This window comes from Equus asinus, chromosome 27, assembly GCF_041296235.1.
Source record: "Equus asinus isolate D_3611 breed Donkey chromosome 27, EquAss-T2T_v2, whole genome shotgun sequence".
NCBI classification, from domain to species: domain Eukaryota; kingdom Metazoa; phylum Chordata; class Mammalia; order Perissodactyla; family Equidae; genus Equus; species Equus asinus.
In genome coordinates, this window is record NC_091816.1 from 4,160,493 (window position 1) to 4,184,196 (window position 23,704).

The following is a 23,704-nucleotide window of genomic DNA, read 5'->3' on the forward strand; positions in this document are numbered from 1 at the left end:
TCTTTTTTTTTTATTGTGGTAACATTGGTTGATAAAAGTATATAAATTTTGGGTGCACATCATTATATTTCAATTTCTGTGTATATTACATCATGTTCACCACCCTATTGCCATCTTCTAAGGTCCTTTTCAGAAAGACGTGGTATACAAAAACTGGATACAATTTAAAAAACACATTTTCATGTTTTCTTTTTTACTTTTTATTTCCAGTCTGGTAAATTCAGTATCTTTTGATTATGTCATGTACATTCTGGTCTCCACATTTTTTGTTAGTCCTCTCTTTCTTTCTTTTCTTCTCCTCTTCTGCTTGGATAAGCTCTCCCAGTCTCTCAAGAAGTAATGAAAGTTGTACTTCTTCCTTGAAGCATTTCATGATCATGTCAACTACTAATTAGTTCCTCTGGACTCTCATTCTTCTGCACCTATCATATGCTGCCCTTCATTATGGGTGCTCTTTTTGTATGCAATGCCCATGCATTTAGCTAAACTCAGATTCTAGCAAGTGTAGACAGACTGTGTGCTTAGCTAAATTTTAAGGTAGGTTGTAAGACTAGAACTAATCTTAAACTTTTTGGTATCATCAAAGAATCTAGACATGACAGTTTGACAAATATAAGGAAGTATAAGTTGCTCTCATGATTATGCAAAGCAACTTCTTCCTCTTCTTTATATTAGGGGATGACTCATCACATAGGTGGACCTTATGTGTTGTCTTATCTTTAAACAGGGCATGCAAACAAAAACAAGATAAAATAATTACTTTTGTCAAAAAAGAAAAAAAAAACTTTCACTAAGTGGCAGAAAGTGCTTCTGGAATCTCTTTGTTTGTAGTTTAAAGGTTGAGTATTACAGTCTGTATTGGTTTCATGTGATTAGGGGTGCCTGATAAATTCAAGATGATATTATTTTAAATCTAAAGTTACCTACTGTTGATAAGAGTAGAGTGAAACTAATATATCTTTCTATGTTGGCAGATGTAAGATAGCACTTTAGCATTAACTAAGAAGAGCCATAAAATGTTCATATCTCCCAAAATTCATAGAAAAAAGTGGTTCACATTCAAATATATTGATTGTAGTGTCATTTATAATGTTAAAATATTAAAAATAAGTAAGGTATTTATCAATAGAGGATTGAATAAATAAAGTTAGGGAACTCAATGAAAAATTAGAAAGTGATTTCCAATGATGACTAGAATGATTGTGTAGTAACTAACAAATGTTTACAATATAATTTAAGTGAAAGAAGCAGGATGTCTATGTATATGCATAGGATGGAGCAACTCTGTTATATAAGTAAAAGACTAAAAATCCAATAATGGTACCAGTTGACATGCTAAGTCAGTGAATGATTGTTTTCTTTTCCTTTTTTTCCCCTGTTAGCCAAGCTTCACAAAATGCAGTTATAATACTTTTCAATTTTTTTACATTTAATGTAAGTTGAATGTAACTTATCGTGGAGCACAAGAAATATTAGAAAATCTCCATACCTTACAGATATCTCCATCACCTTTATTCCATACATATGCCATGGTGATATACCCCAGGGCCAGATGTGCCAGGCGCTGCGACTTGTGCCCTTGGAGGTCATCAATGCTGAGCATCTTTAACTGAGAATAAATGGAAAGACTGATTCAGTCTCTATGGGTGACATTAGAGCTTCAAAATCCAGTTAAAAATGTTAAGAAGCTATAATAGAAAACAAATGTCTTCTTTTTCCAACCTTCTCAACTTCTGCACGTAACTGGTCCTTCTCAATCAGTTCTGGCAGATTTTTAGCAATGGAAATCCAGTCATCATAAGGGTGAGGTAGTTCCTCCTTGAAAAAAGTAAGTAGGACTTTTATTTACAGTGCAAGTTATTGTAAAATAGTTTTGCCTCCCACTGGTAGTTGATTTTGCTTCTAAATCAGTTCTGTGCAACGCTGCCCTGACACACACTTACCTGCCAAGTAACACCAGCCCATGCCCTGTCACCTGCGCATTCAGGCCTCAAGAACTTCTCTGTGCACCTCCTCTTCCTCTCTCCTCAAGCGCTCTCATCTGCCTCTTGCTCAAACGTCACCTCAAAGGTTCCACTAAAATCTTCCTGACTACTACCCATATGCCCAATTATGACTTCCATGGATTATACCTTTTCACGTTGTTAAGTGACTTATTATCGGCTATTTCTTTTCCTTCTTGGCTAAATTTTACGTTTTTTTTGAATAGAATAAAAATGAGACATTAAATGTCAGTAGCAGACTAGGCACTTGAGTCAATAATTTCTCATTTAATTATTATAATGACCAAAAATATTGATTGTTATCTCCATGTCATAAATGAGGAAAGCAAGACTCAGACAATTCATGTGACTTTTTATATATAGTTTATTATGATTCAAACACAAATGTTTCTGACTCTCAAAAGTCCATGCTGCTTTTTACCTCTCACTACCCAATGGTAAGGATTTTATCCTGCCTTTAATTCTTTATTTCTTACAGAACCTGGCACAGTACTGGTCATGTAGGAGATGCTGTATATATGCACAGTGATTACCTGCTTTGTACCATAGGCTTATTTTTTGCCCAGTAAATGCACATGAAATCCAAATAAAACTGTCTCCCTGAATCTCATCATATTTACAATCTCATCTTGAAGGAAAACATATGAACAAAAGACCTAGGCAATATCCGGAAGTAAGATTCCGATCACTGAACAACTCCCCATATTCCCTGTCCCCATGCCTCCTTCATTAGGCTGCTGCCAGACATGCCCTTAGGCTCATCAATACTGAACTATGGGGATGGAGTCAAATCGAGAGATTAACTCAAACCAACATGTGTATTTTAAGCATCAAAACAAAGTTAACATTATAAGTAAGCTATAAAACAAGAGGACAAATGTAACATAAAATTCAAAGATTTTGATGGGCTGCAGATGATTGGCCAGTCTTAATCTGTTAGGGCAGCTTGATAGCTATGAAAGATATAGGCTGTATGTTCACGAGATAGTCACCTTTCTTGTTTGCTCTGAATTTTTCTCCCTAACCACACAAATGCTGTGCTCTAATGTTTTCAGTAATACATATATATTTTTTGGTGTGTGTTTCACTGTGCAGCACACTCAAATATTTGGTTGTTGCCATTTTCACCAAACAACAAAGTTTTTTTGTTATATGTGATGACTTGTGTCCTATTTGACAGAACTTTCAACAAATGTAAAATTCAATCAATAATATACTTCTGGTTCAGAGGATGGCTAAATGGTATAAATTAATGAACAACACGGTGGGCCATTCAACTTCTGCTAGATTAGACAATGCATTTTGTATCTATATGGAATTAGAAGACATAATATTTTCCTTTGGAATAGGAAGCTGATAGATTAAAAGAGATGAAATGGACATTTTTGAGCTCATAATCTCCAGAATCTTCAGTGGAGAAATAAAAGTAACTCCTATTTGTGTGTGTATGTGTGTGTGTGTGTGTGTGTGTGTATCAGGAGGCTGAATCTAACTTCCTAAGCATCTTAAATAGCAGTGATATTTTTTAAGTAGCTGAAGAAGAGTTTGTTTTGCTTTAACCCATGGAATCTATTCTAGAAGTCTCCATAATTACCACGATTGTTTTATTTTTTAAGAGAACAGACTATTTGGAGGAAAAAAAAGAATAAATTTGATATGAAGTTTTGTAGTTTCTGAAAAAGATTATTTTTTTATTGTATCATTGATAATCTGAAAAAGATTATTTTTTTTATTGTATCATTGATAAGTCCGTGCTTGAAACCCTTTAATCTTGGCAATTTTGTGTGTTTGTATGGAGGGGGAACGAGTCTGAATATTATTGATTTTCAAATATAAAGTAAACTAGATGCTTTTAGCAATAAAATTAAGACACATTCTTCATTTTTTTAAATTAGCTTAATAATTTGAAGAGGAAAATTAGATTGGGAGGAATTTGCTTTAGACTTACCTGTATTACACAAGGTATTTACAGGATGTTATTTCTAAGTACAGTGTGATTGAAATCTCTGACTAAAAGTATATTTATTGCATTTAAAGGTGCTCTCTAGAGTGTGGACGCTAATTGTTTGAGCCACAAATAGAGATACGCTGGTGTACAGAACTGTCACAACATGAGTTGGCTCCTAGAAATCCTCTCCTTTAATCTCATGTAACTTGTTAAATCCAAGGGTGGAAAAAAAAAAAAATCAATGCCTTGTGGTCTCTTCTTCTCTTAAGAAGGGGAGCATAGCATAATGGTTTTAAGATCATGGACTCTGGAGCCAGACTGGTAAGGCTCACATCCTATCTCTACCACTGATAGCTGTGTGAGTTTGGATAATTACTTAAATTCTGCAAAGCTTACTTTTCTCATCAGGAAAATGAGGTTAATAATATACATAACTTTTAGAGAAGTTGTGAAGATGGAATAAGTTAGTATGTGTAAATTGCTTTAAAAATGCTATATAGGGGCTGGCCCCATGGCAGAGTGGTTAAGCTTGTGCACTCTGCTTTGGCAGTCCTGGGTTTTGCTGGTTCGGATCCTGGGCGCGGACACAGCACCGCTCATCCAGCCACGCTGAGGTGGTGTCCCACATAGCATAACTAGAAGGGCCTACAACTATAATATACAACTGTGTACTGGGGGGCTTTGGGGAGAAAAAAGAAAAAAAAAGATTGGCAACAGATGTTAGCTCAGGGCTAATCTTAAAAAAATGCTATATGAATGTTTGATAATTAAAATATTAATGATAAGATGGTTTTCATGGCATTCTTTGGAAGACAACTTAGGAGAATATAGGTTTTAAGGTAAACATTTACTCTACATGCCTTACACTTTGTAGGCAAAACTTGTAAAAAAGAAAAGGTACTTCAGACTCTCTCTTGAATCTTATACTTAGTAAACAACAAACAATGTTAAGACAACACTAAGTTGCTTGATGTGCCATCTCAAAAAAACCAAATCAAAGTAGGAACACATCCTCTGTACAATTTAAGGTAAATCAGATGAGAAATGGAGTTCCTTTAACTCATGGATCATTTATTACTTTGTTTTTTTCCAAATGCCCTCTGAAAATGCAATTGTATTAAACCAAAATACTTCTAAAGTTTCCTTATCTCATCACTCTCTGTATCTGTGTAAGATAAGTAAGAATTGCATCTAAGACTAAATTTCTAGGCAGAAAATTTTAAGAAAGTTAAGCGAGACCCATTTATTAAAACTCTGCCTCTAATTTAGGCACTGCTTTACCCTTTGTTCAGTAGAAATTACCTCACAACATTTGTTCAATAGAAGTTAACTTGCGCAGGTAAGTAATGATAAGAAAATATTTTTGCCCATATTTCAGTGCTCTTTCTTACCAGTGGATTTGGCAGAGCAAAGCCCACATCTTCATCTATGTGGTATTCTTCATCAATTTTCCAAGAACTTTCCACTGGAGATGCCTTATCATGTGCCATTCTTGCAGCCCACTCCTCTGGTCCTCTTCAGTGTCTGAGCAGTTTCAGAACACCTATTTATTTCAGAGGCTGCCATAGCCAGTAACCACAAAATATCACGTAGTCAGTTAAGAAATGACTTCCACTTTTGGAATACTTTCAGTTTCTTTCTTTCTCTGTTTGTAATTTGGTAAATAGTAAAATTATAAAAGCATCACTTCACTGTTCATCATATGATGAAACTGAAAACTTATATTCCATATCAAATCTTTATCACTGGGAGCATTATTTGTTCAGTGCCCTAGAGAAAGTGAGAAAGGATTTGATTGAAATAAAAACCACAAAAATAGGTGATTGGAAAGGAACATTTTTATGTCATGGGAACTTTCAAATATGTGAATTAAAATAATAAATTTGATCAAGGCTAAGGTCCTACACTATTATTTAATTATTACTGTCATCAGCTTTCTTTTAAGCTTCCAGGATTCTATGAACATATTAGTGTCCTGTTTCAGAAGTCTTGGAATATAACCTGTGGTACACTGACTCTGAAGTAGAAAAAAATGAGAGCACATAAACAAATTAGAAAGATAGCACCTCTCCACCTCCCCATTTTTCTTACCCAGTCTTTTATCTGTGTTCACAATGATATAGTTCTTTCTACTTCATATTCCTTGTAAGTCATTTTTAGTAAGATGATCCTGCATCTCTACTATATCCGCCTGCTAAGACTGGTGAGGTAACAGTCCTTCACCTTTGGAGACTTTGTAATATGTTAATAGTTGAAAGAAAAGATACAGTATCTTGAATATGTTCCTTTTAGAATTCAAACTAAGACTGCATTTGGTAAAGGTTTTCAGGGTGTATGCAGGTCTTTGATCACTCCCAGGCATTGTTCAATCTTAGTAATAAAGCTGAAGCAACAGCCATATCGTTCCAGTTGATGATCAAAAGGAGAAAATAGAAGCAGTTAGTGCTCAGTACATTAGAAGACAATGCAGATTTGTCATCCAGTTTATCAGTACTTGAAATAAATGTCAATAGTACATGGCTTTAACTACATTCTAGAATGGTCCTCACATTATTCTTTCCTATTACATTATGAAATTTCTAATGATGTAGTGTTACAAGAACATGCTCTGTTTATAGTAAAGATAAGGGAAACTGAAACCAAAATTATATAGCAAAGAGACCATGGTTGCTAAACTCTTGTAAAATGAAATGTTCATGAGGCTGATACGTTTGAAACCAGGCCAATGGAAAAAATCAAGAAAAAATGTCACATTGTCCTGTCATATCGATATGGAAGCCAAAAATACCAAGAAAATATTGAGAAGTAGAAAATGTGTGGTTACTCCTATGAATTTTCGTTCTTGTACTTGAATTTTTTTATGGATGAGTCAAAACAGAGGCATGAAATTTTAGATGCTCTGTCTTGGAAAAATCTCTGAGGATTGATTTTTTAAGAAGCATGGCTTGATAAAACTTTTTATTGACTCTGCTTATCCAGCTACTTCACTAAATCTATCCTGCCTTTAACTGCAGAAACAATAATACTTTACTGTTTTACTTTTAACTGCTTCAGACTTCAACACCTTTCATATTTCTGAAACTACATTCGCACTTGATCCTCAGTCTTCATTGATCTTTATTTCTATTCAACAATGATCACATCTCCTTGAAAATCCCTTTTCACATGGGGTCAGAAGAACATCTTAATCTTACTATCTTGTATAGGTTCTTTTATCTTTTTCTTTAGCTTTTTACCTGTGGCCACACCATTATGATAGAAAACTCCTGAAAGTCAGAGCTCAGCCTTTTGCTCTGTAGACTCTTAGCTTTGAGATTTTCTATGGATCTGTCTGCCTTGTGTATATCACTTGTTTGATGACTTGGATAATCTCTTCTCTATGATGATTTTACTGCCTGACTTATCTCCATAGCTATCAACTACATTTCCAACCACCTGGTGAACATCTCCATCTGAAAATCCTGTTACCCTGTTTCATTGAGTAGTTCATTGAGACCAGGAAAATTATCAGTAGACCCACAAAGAGACTTTTATCCAGGACCATTATAAATACAACTTTATTCCCTTATAACATGTCATCCTCTATAACAAATCCAACTTCCTCTCTGCCAATATGCTATGTTAATTCATAAAGAGTAGTTTTGTTTTAAGAATAAAAGAATTCTCAGTTAAAAAGTCAAGTGATTGAGAGCAAACAAGAAGAATGAAAAAAGTCATTAAAATTCTAACATCCACTGACATTCACCATTAATATTTTGGTGATAATGTTTTCCATTATTTTTTGTGCAAATTAATAATGTCAAATTTTCCTGAGCACTTACTAGTGTCAGGAATTTTCTTAAGACTTTGTTTATAATAAATAATTTAACTTTTATTATTGTCTTATGAGGAAATCTTCATGACATCCCTAAAAGGGAATGAGGGTAGTTTGGGATTTTCTGTGCCTCTAGTTTCCTGAGCAAAACAAAATTAAACATTCCCTTAAGAAATTAAACATCACTTGGACCCCAAAATATTTTATACAACTTTGTCTACCACTTTTATAGACATCTGACAATTACTAAATAAATATCAGGCACACTATCCAATACAATGGAAAACAGACTATAGAAATGACCCAAAGGGGATTTGATAAAAGTAAAAGCAAACAAAGACTTAAAAAAAGTCATTTGTTTAACATATTCATTAAAAAAAGACAAGATTGGGAAATTTTGTACAAAACATGAAAACCAAGTGAGTATTCTAGAATTAGCATAATTGAGGACAGAATTAATGAACTTGCAGATATATCAGAAGAAAATGCAGATTAAAGCCTAGAGAGAAAAAAAAAGATGGAAAAGAGAAGAGAGTGAGAGAGAGAAGAAGAAAGAGAAAGGTTAGAAGGAGAATAAAACACACAGAGAGGCGGTGTGGTGAGGAAATCTAACACAGACACAATCTGTATCTCAGAGGAAGAGAAGGGAGAACATGCAGAGAAGCAATATTTGAAACAATAAGATTGAGAAACTTTTAAACATCAAAAAAGACACTAAGTCACAAATAGACAAAACATTCAAAAGGGTTACATGAAATGAAAACCATACTTACTTATATAATAGTAACAGCTCAAAACCAAAAATTTTTAAATTTTAAAATGATCTAGAAAAAATAAGTTACCTTCAAAGTAGGTAAAAATGCTAACAGCTGAATTTCAAAGAAATGATTAAGACCTGAAGGCAATGGAGTGATGAAATGCTGAGAAAAAAATATTGAAACAGAATTATATATTCACAGAAAATAATACAGGAATGTAAATAATTTTTTTTTCAGTTAGGCAAACAAAAGATAGGAATTTATTACCAGCAAGCCCACAGTCAAGGAAATATTAAAGTTTTATGTTTGTGCATGTGTTTTTGCAGAGGGAAAATAATTTTAGAAGTAGCAACATATGAAGAGCAATGGGATAACTATCTGACTGAATCTAAATGAATGTCTATAAAATAATATAATTCAATAATAAGTCATTGTGGAGTTAGATAAATTGAATTAAAATATATCACAACAATAGCATTAATATGACAAGTGATATAAATGGTATTAAAATTCTTTCATTTTCTGCAAAGATAAATAATAACTAACTTATAAGGGTTTTGAAAAGTTGCATATATTTGTTTTAATCTCTAGGGTTACCAATAGATATATGGTGTAACCATGATAAGCAACAAACCAATAGATAGAAAAACTGATTAATAAATAAATCTTAATCAATACAAGAGAAGACATAAAAAGATAGCTAAACAGGGCTATCAGAAAGAAAGAAAACAGTTTAATGGTAGATTTAAAATCATATATATCTTGGGGCTGGCCCCATGGCTGAGTGGTTAAGTTCATGGGTTCCACTTTGGTGGCCCAGGGTTTCGCTGATTTGGATCTTGGGCACAGACATGGCACTGCTTGTCAGGCAATGCTGAGGCGGCTTCTCACATAGCACAACTAGAAAGACCTACAGCTAGAATATGCAACTATGTACTGGAGGGGTTGGGGGAGAAGGAGAAGGAAAAAAAAGGATTGGCAACAGATGTTAGCTCAGGTACCAATCTAAAAAAAAAATAAATAAATAAATAAAATCATATATATCTTAATTACATTATATATAAATGGACTAAGCATTCCAATTTAAAACTACAAAGATTATCAGACTAGACTTTTAAGGGCATCATATTGATATGCTGTTTAAAATATAAAAATCTAAAACATAAGGATGCAGAAAAGTTAAAAAAATAAAATGATAAAAAATATATATCATACAAACATTAATAAAAATAATTAGCATAGCTATATAAATATTAAGTAGTGTAGATTTTGAGGCAAATAGTTTTATCAGAGATTGTATCACTCAGGTTTCTCCAGAGAAACAGAACAAGTAAGAATGATATATTACATAAAGATAGATATATAGATACACAGACAGACAGACAGACAGATAGATATCAAGAAATTGACATACATGATTGTGAGAGCTGGGAAATCTGAAATCCTGGAAGGCAAGCCAGCAAAATGGAAGCTCTGACAGAACGTAATGTTGCAGTTCACAGGAAGAATTTCTTATTTTTCAGGGAAACCTAAGTTTTTGCTCTTAAGGCCTTTCAACTGATTGGATGAGGCCCACAGAAATTGTCACATTTAATCTCCCTTGCTTAAAGTCAACTAATTCTAGATGGGAGCTACATCTCCAAAGTACCTTCACAGCAACCAAGATTAGTATTTAATTAAATAAATGGGTATGATAGCCTAGCTTAATTGACATACGGCTAATCACCACAAACATAAAAAGGGAGCACTTTATAATGTAAGGCATTTAATTTACCAGGAAGATATGACAATTCTAAATTTCTATACATTCAGTAAGATGACCTCAAGATATGTAAAGCAAAAATTGATGGAGGGGCAACACAAAAGACAGAGAGACAAACCTACAGTTAGACTGCAAATTTTTTGTTTTTATTTAAAATCTCAGTAACAGAACAAGCTAAATATATAGGCAATTTTAAAAACAGGATTAATGAAGTTGATTTAATTAAGATAAATAGAATATCAAACTCAACAATTTAAAGACATGTATTATTTTCAAGTATACTAGAACATTTATAAAAATTAACCATATATATATATTCAGGTCCATAAACAAGTCTCAAAAATGTCATAAGATTAAATCATACAGAATATATATTTTAACCAAGAGAAATTGATAGAAATAAATAACAAAAAGTTAACTGGAAAACCTCTGTATATTTGAAAATGAAGAAATATATTTTTATATAATTCACAGGTTAAAATACCACATCAAAATGGAAACTAGAAACTATTTTGACTTGAATAATGGTAAAAAAATTAAAAAGACAAGTTTTCTGGGATGCAGTTAAAGCATACTTAGAGGGAAATACATAGGCTACAATGTATAAATTATTTAAAAGGAAAGGCTTTGCACCCATCTGATGATTTTGGAAAAATAAACAACACATTAATCTCAAAGAATGTAAAAGGAAAAAAATAATGCAGAAAGAAGTAAGTGAAGACATTAATGAGAAATAGAAAAAATATACATATATTTGAAAAAAATTTTAACCCTCTGAGAAGACTAATAAAGAAAAAATAAAGGAGCAAATACCTAATGTTAAGAGTGAAAAAGGGAACATAACTGCAAGCCTACAGCCACTACAAGTATGTTAATATTCAAGTGAGAGTCTAAGCCACTTTTTTGTTGTTGCACTTTTTAATAAAAAGAAGTGCAAACTTATGTGAAGTAAATATGTTTTCCTTAAGAACTACATTTCCTTAATTTGTCTTTGAAAAAATGCCATGTAAACCAAATACTCACCACTATTTTAGTTATCACTGAAATAGCATTTCTTTAAATAATTTACAAATGTTAACCCATTCCATCCTTGCAACCATCCTAAAAGGTATGTATAGTATTATCCTCATTTTCCTGATGAGAAATATAACACATGAAGAATTTAAGTAGTTGTCCAAGCTCACACAGTTAGTGAGTGGAAAGATAAGATTTGAGCCTAAGCATTCTGGCTCCAGAGACCATGATCTTAAAACCATTATGCTATGTAGCTTCTCCCAAGAGAAGAGATTACAAAGCATTACCTTTTCTGTTTTTTTCTTTCACTTTTGGGTTTAACAAGGTATATGAGGTGCCAGGAGAGGATTTCTACAAACTAGTTACATGTGACAATTCTATAAATTTTATGCTAGTACATCTTTATTTGTTTATAGCTCAGAGTCCATACTCTAGAGAGCACTTTTAAATGCAGCGAATACATTTCAGTCACAGATCCCAACTTAACTGTACTTAGAAATGTCAGCATATTACATAAAAAAGAAAAGGTGAAAAGCAATATGCAATAAGAACAAAAGAGGAAGAGCAAAAAACGAATCAAGCACAGATGATGAGTATAGAAAATGTAGTAAAGTCCACACTAAATAGCAGAACGGATACAATTGAATAAAAAGTTGGCAAATTAGAATGATTATGAATTCAGTTCATCATTGTCCTCTGCTTTGAACTTCACCCAAAATTCTGAGATAAGAGGAAATTATCATTTAATGTCCTTTTAAATCAATTCATAAAAAATATATGACAGTATCTCTCTGAGTTTGTTACTTGACTCTAAGGGGAATTGCCAGGTCGCCAATTGAATCTCCTAAATATTTTGCCAAATAGACCCTGTAATACTTTGTATAGGGGCCAAGAATATACAGGGAACCAAGCACTGTGAGAGGCAACAATAACAGTACATATACAAAGACTGGGTTCAAGAATGTGTACTTGAGGAAATCTCTTCTTATTTGTCACTGTATTTTTCACTTAATATTTGGGTGCATTCTTTTCTACATTTTAAATGTTTTTATTTTATCATGAAATGTTGGTAAAGACAAGTGAAGATATGAAGACTATATTTAAGTTATGAAGCGTAATAATAAACCTACAGAAAAAGAACGTTACCCAGTATCAAAACTCTGGGTGCTGTTTCTCAATCACATTTCCCTAGATCCCAATCCTTAGTTCAGAGAAACGTTATCCTGAATACCTGTTTCTTTATCATTACCTTCACTTTGTAGCTTTACAATGTACACATGTAACCTTGGACCATATGTTGTTTACTATTGCTAGTTTCTGAAAATTTTGAAAATGATACTCTATTGCATGTTTCACAATTTCCTTTTTTAAATGAACATTATCTTTGTAACATTCGTCCATGTTGATATGTTTAGTTGTCATCAAATTTTACTGCTTTATTGTATTCAGTTGTATAAATATACCACACTTGACTCATTTTCATGTTCCTGGATGGAAGAGCTATATGTAGGGGTTTTATTTTCTTTTAGTTATTTGTTTGGCTGGTTTGCCATTAGAAATAGTGTTAATAAAAATCTTCTGTTGGACTTACAAAAGAGTTTATCCAAGGCACAGTTTCTCAAACTTTGTCTTGTTGACATTTTGAGTTGAGTCTTTTGGTTTGGGGAGGGGCTCTTCTATGCATTGTAGGATGTTTAGCAGCATCCGTGGCCTTGATTAGCAAACATTAGGTCCTGTCCAAAAGGTTCATAAGACATTTGGTCCATGCCAAAAGATCCTTGATATCTGGTAATATTTGGTCCTGTCCAAATCATCCATGAAGACATTGGGTACATGCCAAAAGGTCCTTGATATTTGGTCCCACTCAAAACCATTTGGCACGGACCGAATATGTTTGTGGATGTTTTGGACAGGACCAAATATCGAAGACCTTTTGGCCTGGACCAAGTGTCTGATGAACCAAATGTCTTACAGATGTTTTGGACTGGACCAAATATCAAGGACCTTTTGGTGTGGACCAAATGTCCGATGGACATTTTGGACAGAACCAAATATCCTGTAAGGTTGGCCTCTACCCACTTGATACCAGTAGTGTCTCTCCACTCAGTTCTAACAGCCAAAAATGTCTCTCAACATTGCCAAATGTCCCCTTGGGGGAAAAAGTCACCCATTATTGAGAACTCTGATTGAAGATACATATGTAGTAGAAGAGAACTATTCAGCTTTAAGATGAGAATGTGTCACTTTTTACAAGATACTGCTGCCAGAACATTTTCCAACCAACATTATATAAGCATATAAGAATATCTCCTCATGCTTTTGTTGAGACATTCTTTAACCTCAATATTTGTTAGTGTTTGCAATTTTAATTTTTGCCTATTTTGTTAATGTAAAATAGTATTTCATTGTGTGTGTGTGGTTTTTTTTAAATTATGCTTTATTTTTCAGTGCAGATTTAGGTTTATAGCACAATTGATCAGAAAATGCAGAGAGTTTTCACATACCTCTCGTCCCCAATCTGACTCCTATTTCACACAGTTCCTGTTATTTACATCTTGTATTGGTGTGGTGCCTGTATTACAACTGATTAGGGCTCACTCTTCATGTTCTTCAGGTCTGTGGGAACAAAAAAAGAGCTGGGTAGCAGGCTTCTTCTCCAGAAGACCTGCAGTACAGCAAACAGACCAGAGGGAGCAAGATATTATGAACTCCTGAAAAAAGAAACCAGAAAATCCCACTAATTAGGAATTTACATGGATAAGTCCAGAGAAGAAGATACATCCACAAAAAAAGGCTTCAGAGGTCCACCAGAATCTCCAGCCAGGCTTATTGGTGACGGTTTTCCCATGTATGAAGCCAGTCCACAAAAACAGAAAAGGGGCTATTTTTTCAAATGTGCAGATACCAATACCAAGTGTGAAAAACTTGAAACAGGAAAACATGGCTCAAGTGAAGAAACAAAATAAATCTCTAGAAACCAACACCAAAGAAAAGGAGGTATTCATTACCTAAAAAAGAATTCAAAATTCCAATTATAAGGATGCTCAATGAGTTCAGGAAAACAATGCATGAAGAAAATTATATTTTCCAAATAGAGAGAGGAAAAAACCCCATAAATTTTGCAGGTGAAAAATGCAATAACTGAACTGAATGATTAACTAGATGGGTGTAACGTCAGACTTTATCGCTGGAAGTCAGTGAACTCAAAGACAAGACATTTGGAATTATCCAATCACAAAAGCAAAAGCAAAGAAGAATGAAAAAGAGTGAATAAAACTTAAGGGACTTATCAGATTCCATCAAGTAGATCAATATCTGCATTACAGAAGTCCCAGAAGAAAAAGAGACAGAGAAAGCTTATTGAGAAAAATAATGGCCAATGCTTTTTCTGTGTCTATTTAGATGATGGTGGTTTTTTCTTTCTTTCATTTTGTTAAAGTGTTGTATCACATTGATTGATTTACATATGTTGAACCATTCTTGCATGCAAGGGATAAATACCACTTGGACATGGTGTATAATCCTTTTAATATGCTGATGAATTCAACTTGATACTATTTTATTGGGGATTTTTGCATCTATACTCATCAGGGATATTTTCTTCTTCTTCTTTTATGTTTCTTCTTGTGTTATCTTTCTTTGGCTTTGTTATCAGAGTGATACTAGCCTCATAAAATGAGTTTGGCATTGTTCTCTTTTCTATTTTTTGTAATAGTTTAAGAAGGATTTGTATTAATTCTTTTTTAAATGTTTGGTAGAATTCACCCATGAAGCCATCTGTTCCTGGGCTTTTCATCATTGTTGGGCTTTGGATTATTGATTCAATCTCCTTTCTTGTTATTGGTCTATTCAGATTTTCTATTTCTTCTTGTTTCAGTTCAGCATTTGACAAAATTCAACATCCATTTATGATTAAAACTTTCACCAAAATAGGTAGAAAGGAGTTTACCTCAACACAATTAAGGCCATATTTGAAAGTTACACAGCTAATATCATAATCAGGGGTGGGGGGCCTAGAAGCTTTCCCTCTAAGATCTAGTAAAAGGCAAGGATACTCACAATCGTTACTTCTATTTGACATAGTACAAGAAGACCTAGTGACAGCAATTTGACAAGAAAAAGAAGTAAAAGACAACCAAACTGGATAGGAAGAGTAAAATTAACTGTTTGCTTATGAGATGATCATATATGTAGAAAACTCTAAAGACTCAAGAAAAAACTGTTAGAACTAATAAACAAATTCCGTGAATTTGCAGCATGCAAAAATCAGTTGCATTTCTACAGATAATGAACTATCTGAAAAGAAAAATAAGAAAACAATATCATCTATGATACTGACCGAAAAACAATTTTAAAGCTGGGAATAAATTATCAAAGAGGTAAAAGACTTATACACTGAAAATTATAAAACATCAATGAAGGAAATTAAAGAAGACATGGAAAAATAGAAACACATCCCATGTCCATGGATTGGAAGAATTAATGTTGTTAAAATGTCCATACTATATAAAGCAATCTACAGAGTCAATGCAATCCCTATCAAAACCCAATGACATTCTCAACAAAAATAGAAAAGATAGTCCTATGATTTACATGGAACCACAAAAGACCCAAATCATTCAAGCTATGTTGAGAAAGAAGAACAAAGCTGGAGGCATCATATTTCCTGATTTCAAACTATATTACAAAGCTGTGGTAATCAAAACAGTACAGTACTGGAATAGCCCAATGGAATAGAATAGAGAGCCCAGAAATAAATGCATGAATCTGTGGTCAGCTGACTTTCAACAAGGGTGCCAAGAACACACAATAGGGATAATCTATTCAATAAATGGTGTTAGGGAAACTGAATATCCACACACAGAAGAACAAAATTGGACTGTTATTTCTCATTATATACAAAAATAAACTCAAAATCGATTAAATACTTAACCATAAGACTTGAAACTGTAAAACAGGTAGAAGAAAACTTAAGTGAAAACTTCTTGACATTGGTCTTGGCAACTATTTTTTCAATATGACACTAAAAGCATATGCAACAGAAGCAAAAATAGATCAGTGGGATTACATCAAACTAAAAAGCTGCTGCATAGCAAAGAAAACAACCAACAGAGTGAAGAGGCAACCTGTGGAAAAGGAGAATATGTTTTCAAGCCATGTATCAGATAAGGGGTTAACATCAAATCTATATATGGAACTCAAACAATTTAATAGCTAACAAAACAAATAACACAATAAATGGGATAAGAACATAAATAGACATTTCTCCAAAGAAGACACACAAATGGACAATGGGTATATGAAAAGATGGACAACATCACTAATCATTGGGGAATCAAATAAAAACCACAGTGAAATATCACCTCACACCTGTTAAAATGGTAATTATCTTAAAGGCAGAAGATGACAAATGTTGATGAGGATGGAGAAAAGGAAACCATTATTTACTGTTGGTGGGAATAGAAATTGGTACAGCCATTATGAAAAACAGTATGGAAGTTCCTCAAAAAATTAAAAATAGAACTAACTAATGATATAGCATTCCCCATTCTGGGTATATATCTAAATGATTTGAAATCAATATCGTGAAGAGATATGACACTCCTATGTTCACTGCAGCATTATTCACAATAGCCAAGATACGGAAACAACCTATGGGTTCACTGATGAATGGATAGATAAAGAAGATGTGATATATATACATAAAATTCAGCCATAAATAAAGAAAGTCTTGCCATTTTCAGTGACATGGATGAACCTTGAGGCCATTATGCTAAGTAACATAATAAGCCAGGCACAGAAAGACAAATACTGCATGATCTCGTTTACATGTGGAATCTAAAAAAGTCAGACTCATAAAAGCAGAGCACAGAGTGGTGGTTCCAGGGTCTTGGAGGAGTGGGAAATGGGTAGATGTTAATTAAAGGGTACAAAGGTTCAGTTACGCAGGATGAATAAGTTCTGGAAAATTAACCTACAAGATGGTGACTATAGCTGATAATACTTTATTGTATACTTGAATTTTGAAAGAGAGTCGATCTTAAGTGTTCTTACCACACACACAAAAACTCAAATTATGTGAAGTGATGGATATGTTAATTAGCTAGATTGTGGTAATCATTTCACAATGTACATGTATATGACAACATCATGCTGTACAATTTAAATACATACATTTTTTATTTGTCAAATATACCTCAGTGAAGCTGGAAAAAATTTTAGAAAACAAAGAATGACCAAAAGCTCCCAAATCTGGAGAATGGACATCTGTCTCAAGGAGACCAAATATCGTAAAATAGAATATATTCTAAGTATTCACCACCAATACACATTATAATCAAATTATCAAAAGTTAAAAACAAAGAGATAATCTTGAAAACAACAATAGAAAAGTGATTTATCACGTAAAGGAAGCCTGCATAAGACAATTAGCAGATTTATCAGTAAAATCCTCAGTTGAGAAGGGAGTGGTATAATATATTCAAACCTCTGACAGAAAAAAACTCCTGCCAACCAAGAATATTATACTGGAGAAAAAACGTCCTTCAAAAGTGAAAGAGAGATATGAACTTTCCCAGATAACAAAAGCTGAGAGGGTTCATCACCACTTGGCTTGCCTTATAAGAAATGTTAAAAAGAGTCCTTAAGAAAGTTGAAATAAAGAACATTAAAAACAAAACTAAAGCATACGAAAGTATACAGCTCTCTGGTAAAGATAAATACATGGACAAATACAAAATATTGTACCATGGTAACAGTGATGCACACATCACTTTCAATTCTGGTATAGAAGTTAAAAACAGAAGTTTAAAAAAAAACTATGACTTGGAATATGTTAATGAATATACAATATAAAAAGATGTAATAAGTGACATCAATATCATAAAGTGCATGTGGAGAGAAGTAAAATTGTAGAGTCTTTATATGTGTTTGAAGTTAAGATGTTAGCTTAAAATAGATCATTATACCTATACGATATTTTATTTAAACCTCATGGTAACCACAAAGGTAATACCTATAAAGATACATAGAAGAAAATAAGACAGTAATCAAAGCACATCACTACCAAAAAAATCAACAAAACACAAAGGGAGACATCAGTTGAAGAAAGGAGGGACAAGCAGTCTATAAAACAAGCAGAAAACAATGAAGAAAATGGCAATAGGAAGTATCTATCAATAATTACTTTAAATATAAATGGATTAAAATTCCCAATCTAAACATCTAGAGTGGATGAATGGATTAAACAAGTGGAAAAGATACAACTCAATGCTGTCTACAAAAGATTCACCTTAGATAAAGGACATATCTAGGCTGAAAGTGAAAGGATGGAAAAAGATAGTAAATGCAGGGTGATCATACTTATATCAGACTAATTTACACTTTAAGTCAAAAACTACACAAGAGACAAAGAAAGATATTACATAATGATAAAATGGTCAATTCACCAAGATACAACAATTATAAATATCTATGCAGTCAACATCAAAACAGCTAAATATATGAAGCAAATATTGACAAAACTGAAGAGAGAAATAACAACAAAATAATAGTAGGAAATTTCAGTACTCCACTTTTAATATTGACTAGGACATCCAGACAGTAGGTTGATAAGGATGCCTGACTAACACTGTAGACCAAATGGACCTAACAGACAGAAATGGAACATTCCATCCAGTGGCAACAGAATACACATTCATCTCATGCACACATAGACCATTCTCCAGAATAGATCACATATCAGGTTGCAAAACAGTCTTAACAAAATTAAAAGATTGAAATCATTCTAAGTACATTTTCCTACCACAATGGAATGAAACTTAAAAAATCAATAACTGAAGGAAAACTGGAAAACTAACAAATATATGGAAATTAATCAACACACTTTTGACAACCAATGCATCAAAGAAATAATTAAAAGAGAAATCAGACAATATCTTGACATGAAGTAAAATAAAAACAAAGCATACCAAAACTTATGGTATGCAGCAAAAAGCAATACTAAAAGGCAATTTTATAGTGCTAAACACCTACATTAAAAAAGAATAAATATCTCAACTAAACAACAAAACTTTATAACTCAAGAAATTAGAAAAAGAGCAGATTAAGCCCAAATTAGCAGAAGAAAGGAAACAATAATGATTAAGGCAGAAATAAACAATATGGAGAATAGAAAATCATCGAGAAACTAAGAGTTTTATGAAAAGTTTTTCAAAAGTTTTTTGGTTTTTTGAAAAGATTGACAAATCTTTAGCTAGACTAAAAAATAAAAACATAACGAGACGTGGCATTACAACTGATATTGCAGAAATGCAAAGGATAATAAAAGACTAACATGGGCAATTATCTGCCAACAAATTAGATAACCTAGAAGAAATGGATAAAGTCCTAGCAACAGAAACCTACGTCTAGAAGACGTAGTTCTCCTGGCTTTAGGTCTGAAGTGGGGATCATGTAGGAGTCGAAGGTCAGGTCTTCGTAATCGGTATACTCGTAGCTTCAGTATCATTGGTGGCCCATTATTTTGACAGTGAGGGATGGGTTGTTGATTTCGTCTATTATGTATAGAATTCGTAAGGATGGGAGGGCAATTAGAATCAGAATAATGGCTGGTAGAATTGTTCAAATTGTTTCTACTTCTTGAGCGTCTATAGTGCTAGTGTGAGTTAATTTGGTTGTTAGTATTGATGAGATGATATATAATACTAAGGAGCTAATTAGGAATACGATTATTAGTGTGTGATCGTGGAAGTGGAGGAGCTCTTCTATAATGGGAGATGTTGCGTCTTGGAATCCTAGTTGGAAGGGATAGGCCATGGAGGTATATAGGGATTTAACCTATAAGTTAACTTCGACAAAGTTATGTAATTTTTACTAATACCTCTTTTAATGGAGAAAGACATAGTAGTTATGATATTGGCTTGAAACCAGTTAGAGGGGGTTCGATTCCTTCCTTTCTTATTTTAGGTTCACATAGGCAGGTTCTTCAAATGTATGATATGGCGGAGGGCATCCGTGTAGTCATTCGAGATTGGTTGAAGTTAGTTCTACTGTAGATACTTCTTGTTTGGATGCGAATGCTTCTCAGATCATGAAAATTATTAGTATTACTGCTGTAAGTGAGATGAAAGATCCTATGGATGAGATGGTATTTCATGTTGTATATGTGTCTGGGTAATCGGAATAGCGTCCTGGCATTCCTGAGAGGCCAAGAAAATGTTGTGGGAAGAAGGTTATGTTGACTCCTACGAATATGATTGTAAAGTGGATTTTTGCTCAGGTTTGGTTGAGTGTATATCCTGAGAATAGGGGGAATCAGTGAACAAACCCTCCTATAATAGCAAAGACTGCTCCTATAGATAAGACGTAGTGGAAATGTGCTACTACATAATAAGTATCGTGGATGACAATATCTAGAGACGAGTTGGCTAAGACGATCCCTGTTAAACCCCCTACTGTAAATAAGAAGATGAAGCCTAGGGCTCAGAGTATGGCTGGAGATCATTTAATATTTCCTCCATGAAGGGTGGCCAGCCAGCTAAATACTTTTACACCAGTGGGGATGGCGATTATCATGGTAGCTGATGTGAAGTATGCTCGTGTGTCAATGTCCATTCCTACTGTGAACATGTGGTGAGCTCATACGATGAAGCCTAAGAAGCCGATGGACATTATAGCTCATACCATGCCCATGTAGCCGAATGGTTCTTTTTTACCTGACTAGTATGTGACGATGTGTGAGATCATGCCGAAGCCCGGTAGGATGAGAATGTAGACTTCGGGGTGTCCGAAGAATCAGAATAGGTGTTGGTAAAGGATTGGATCTCCTCCCCCCGCGGGGTCGAAGAAAGTAGTATTTAGATTACGGTCTGTGAGAAGTATAGTAATGCCTGCTGCTAAGACTGGGAGAGCTAGTAGAAGGTGTACTGCTGTGATAAGGACGGATCAGACGAATAGGGGAGTCTGATACTGGGACAGGGCTGGTGGTTTTATATTGATGATTGTAGTGATAAAGTTGATGGCACCTAAAATTGAAGATACACCAGTCAGGTGGAGAGAGAAAATAGTTAAGTCAACGGAGGCTCCTGCATGCGCCAGATTTCCAGCCAGGGGAGGATATACGGTTCAACCCGTCCCAGCGCCTGCTTCAATTATTGAGGAAGCAAGAAGGAGCAGGAATGATGGGGGGAGTAGTCAGAAGCTTATATTGTTTATTCAAGGGAAAGCTATATCGGGTGCTCCAATTATTAGGGGGACTAATCAGTTTCCAAATCCTCCAATCATGACAGGTATAACTATGAAGAAAATTATTACGAATGCATGGGCGGTTACAATAACATTGTAGATTTGATCATCTCCTAGCAGGGTTCCAGGTTGACCTAATTCAGCACGAATTAAGAGGCTTAGGGCGGTTCCTACTATTCCAGCTCAAGCGCCGAATAGGAGATATAAAGTGCCGATGTCTTTGTGGTTGGTTGAGAATAAGCAGCGAGTAATGAACATAGGTAAGATGGCTGAGTAAGCATTAGATTGTAAATCTAAAGACAGAGGTTGGAATCCTCTTCTTATCAAGTCCCGTGGTGAATTTCACATTGAATTGCAAATTCAAAGGAGCAGCTTCAACTCTGCCTGGGCTACTCCCGCCTTTTTTTCTAGGTGGCGGGAGAAGTAGATTGAAGCCAGTTGACTAGGGTATTTAGCTGTTAACTAAAATTTTGTGGGATGGTAGCCCACCAATCTAGTAAGGGCTTAGCTTAATGAAAGTGTTTGATTTGCGTTCAATTGATGTGAGATAGAGTATTGCAGTCCTTAGTATGCAGGAATTAAGTGAATACACTTGCTTAGAGCTTGGAAGGCTCTTGGTCTGATGTTAACCTAAATTCCTAGTCCAAAATTGATAATATGGGAGTTAGAGGATATTACGATTAATGGGGGTAGGAGGGTTATTTGTTTGGTTTCAAATTGTCATTTCATTTTTATGTTGTTTGTGGATGGGAATACGGTTGGTGATGTGGAGTAGGTTAGTTGTATGTAGAAGTAGAGGTTGAGTAGTGCTATGACGGCCATTAGTGTGGGGAGGATGATCCTGTTGTTTTTAGTAAGTTCTTGGATGATTATTCATTTGGGTATGAATCCTGATAGTGGAGGAAGGCCTCCTATGGATAGTAAGGTAATTAGGATCAGTGCGGTAGTTAGGGGTGTTTTATTTCATGTATGTGAAAGTGATAGTGTTGTGGTGGAGGAGCTGTGGATAAACAGTATGAATATTGTGAGTGTCATTATAATGTAAATTAGTATACTTAGTACTGTTATTGTTGGATTGTATGCTAGGACAGCTGTTATTCATCCTATACGTGCGATTGACGAGTATGCTATGATTTTTCGTAGTTGAGTTTGGTTAAGGCCGCCTCAGCCCCCTACTAGGATTGATAGTACGGCTATGGTCAGTAGGATGTTTAGGTTGATTGAGGGTGAGATTTGGTACAGGACTGATATTGGGGCTAGTTTTTGTCATGTGAGTAAGATGAGGCCTGATGTCAGTGAAATGCCCTGTGTGACTTCGGGTACTCAGAAATGGAAGGGTGTAAGTCCAAGTTTTATAGCAAGGGCCGAGGTTATAATGATGGATGCTGTGGGGTTGAAGATTTTTGTGATTGTTCATTGGCCTGAGTGTATGAGGTTGATGATAATTGATATTATGAAGAGTATGGATGCAGTGGCTTGGGTCAGGAAGTACTTAGTGGATGCTTCTATGGCTCGGGGGTTGTATTTTTTTATTAGAATGGGGATAATGGCTAGCAGGTTTATTTCGAATCCAATTCAGATTATTAATCAGTGCGAGCTTGTTATAACAATTATAGTTCCTAGAAGAACTGTTGTTAGGATAATTGTAAAGATAAGAGGGTTTATTAGTACGGGAAGGGGCTCGATAGCTTATTTAGCTGACCTTACTTGTAGGGTATGGAGTAATTCGGTAGCACGGAGAATTTTGAATTCTCAGGAGCGGGTTCAACTCCTGTGGTCCTAGAAATAAGAGGGTTTGAACCTCTATGATTTACTCTATCAAAGTAACTCTTTTGTCAGACATATTTCTTATGTTTGTGGTGGGATCTGGATAGTATGATTGGTAGTGAGACGTGTCATATGCAGAGGGCTAGCGTAAGCAGTAGGAAGTTTTTTCATGTATGAGTTGGTCGTATCGGAATCGTGGGTAGGATGCTCGGATTCATAGGAAGGAGCATGTTAGGAGGAGGGCTTTGATGGTGAAATTAATTGAGTAGAGTTCTGGAAAGCAGGGGTTATGAAATGCTCCTAGAAATAGTGTTGTTGTGAACATGTTTATCATGATGATGTTTGCATATTCTGCCAGGAAGAATAGGGCGAATGGACCGGCTGCGTATTCAA

General features: G+C 34.5%; 1 protein-coding gene across 2 annotated transcripts in view; it reads right to left on the minus strand.

Annotated features, from left to right (window-relative positions):
* The window catches only part of IDO1 (indoleamine 2,3-dioxygenase 1), a 125,418-nt gene that overhangs the window by 8,492 nt on the left and 93,222 nt on the right, over nt 1–23,704 (minus strand). For both annotated transcript variants that reach the window (XM_044750990.2, XM_044750992.2), the window contains 4 exons: nt 13,804–13,915; nt 5,343–5,721; nt 1,723–1,818; nt 1,490–1,609 (listed from right to left, as the gene is read on the minus strand). In XM_044750990.2, the coding sequence (XP_044606925.1) occupies nt 1,490–1,609; nt 1,723–1,818; nt 5,343–5,441 (315 nt within the window). In that variant the 5' untranslated portion in view covers nt 5,442–5,721; nt 13,804–13,915. The remainder of the gene's footprint in view (nt 1–1,489; nt 1,610–1,722; nt 1,819–5,342; nt 5,722–13,803; nt 13,916–23,704) is intronic.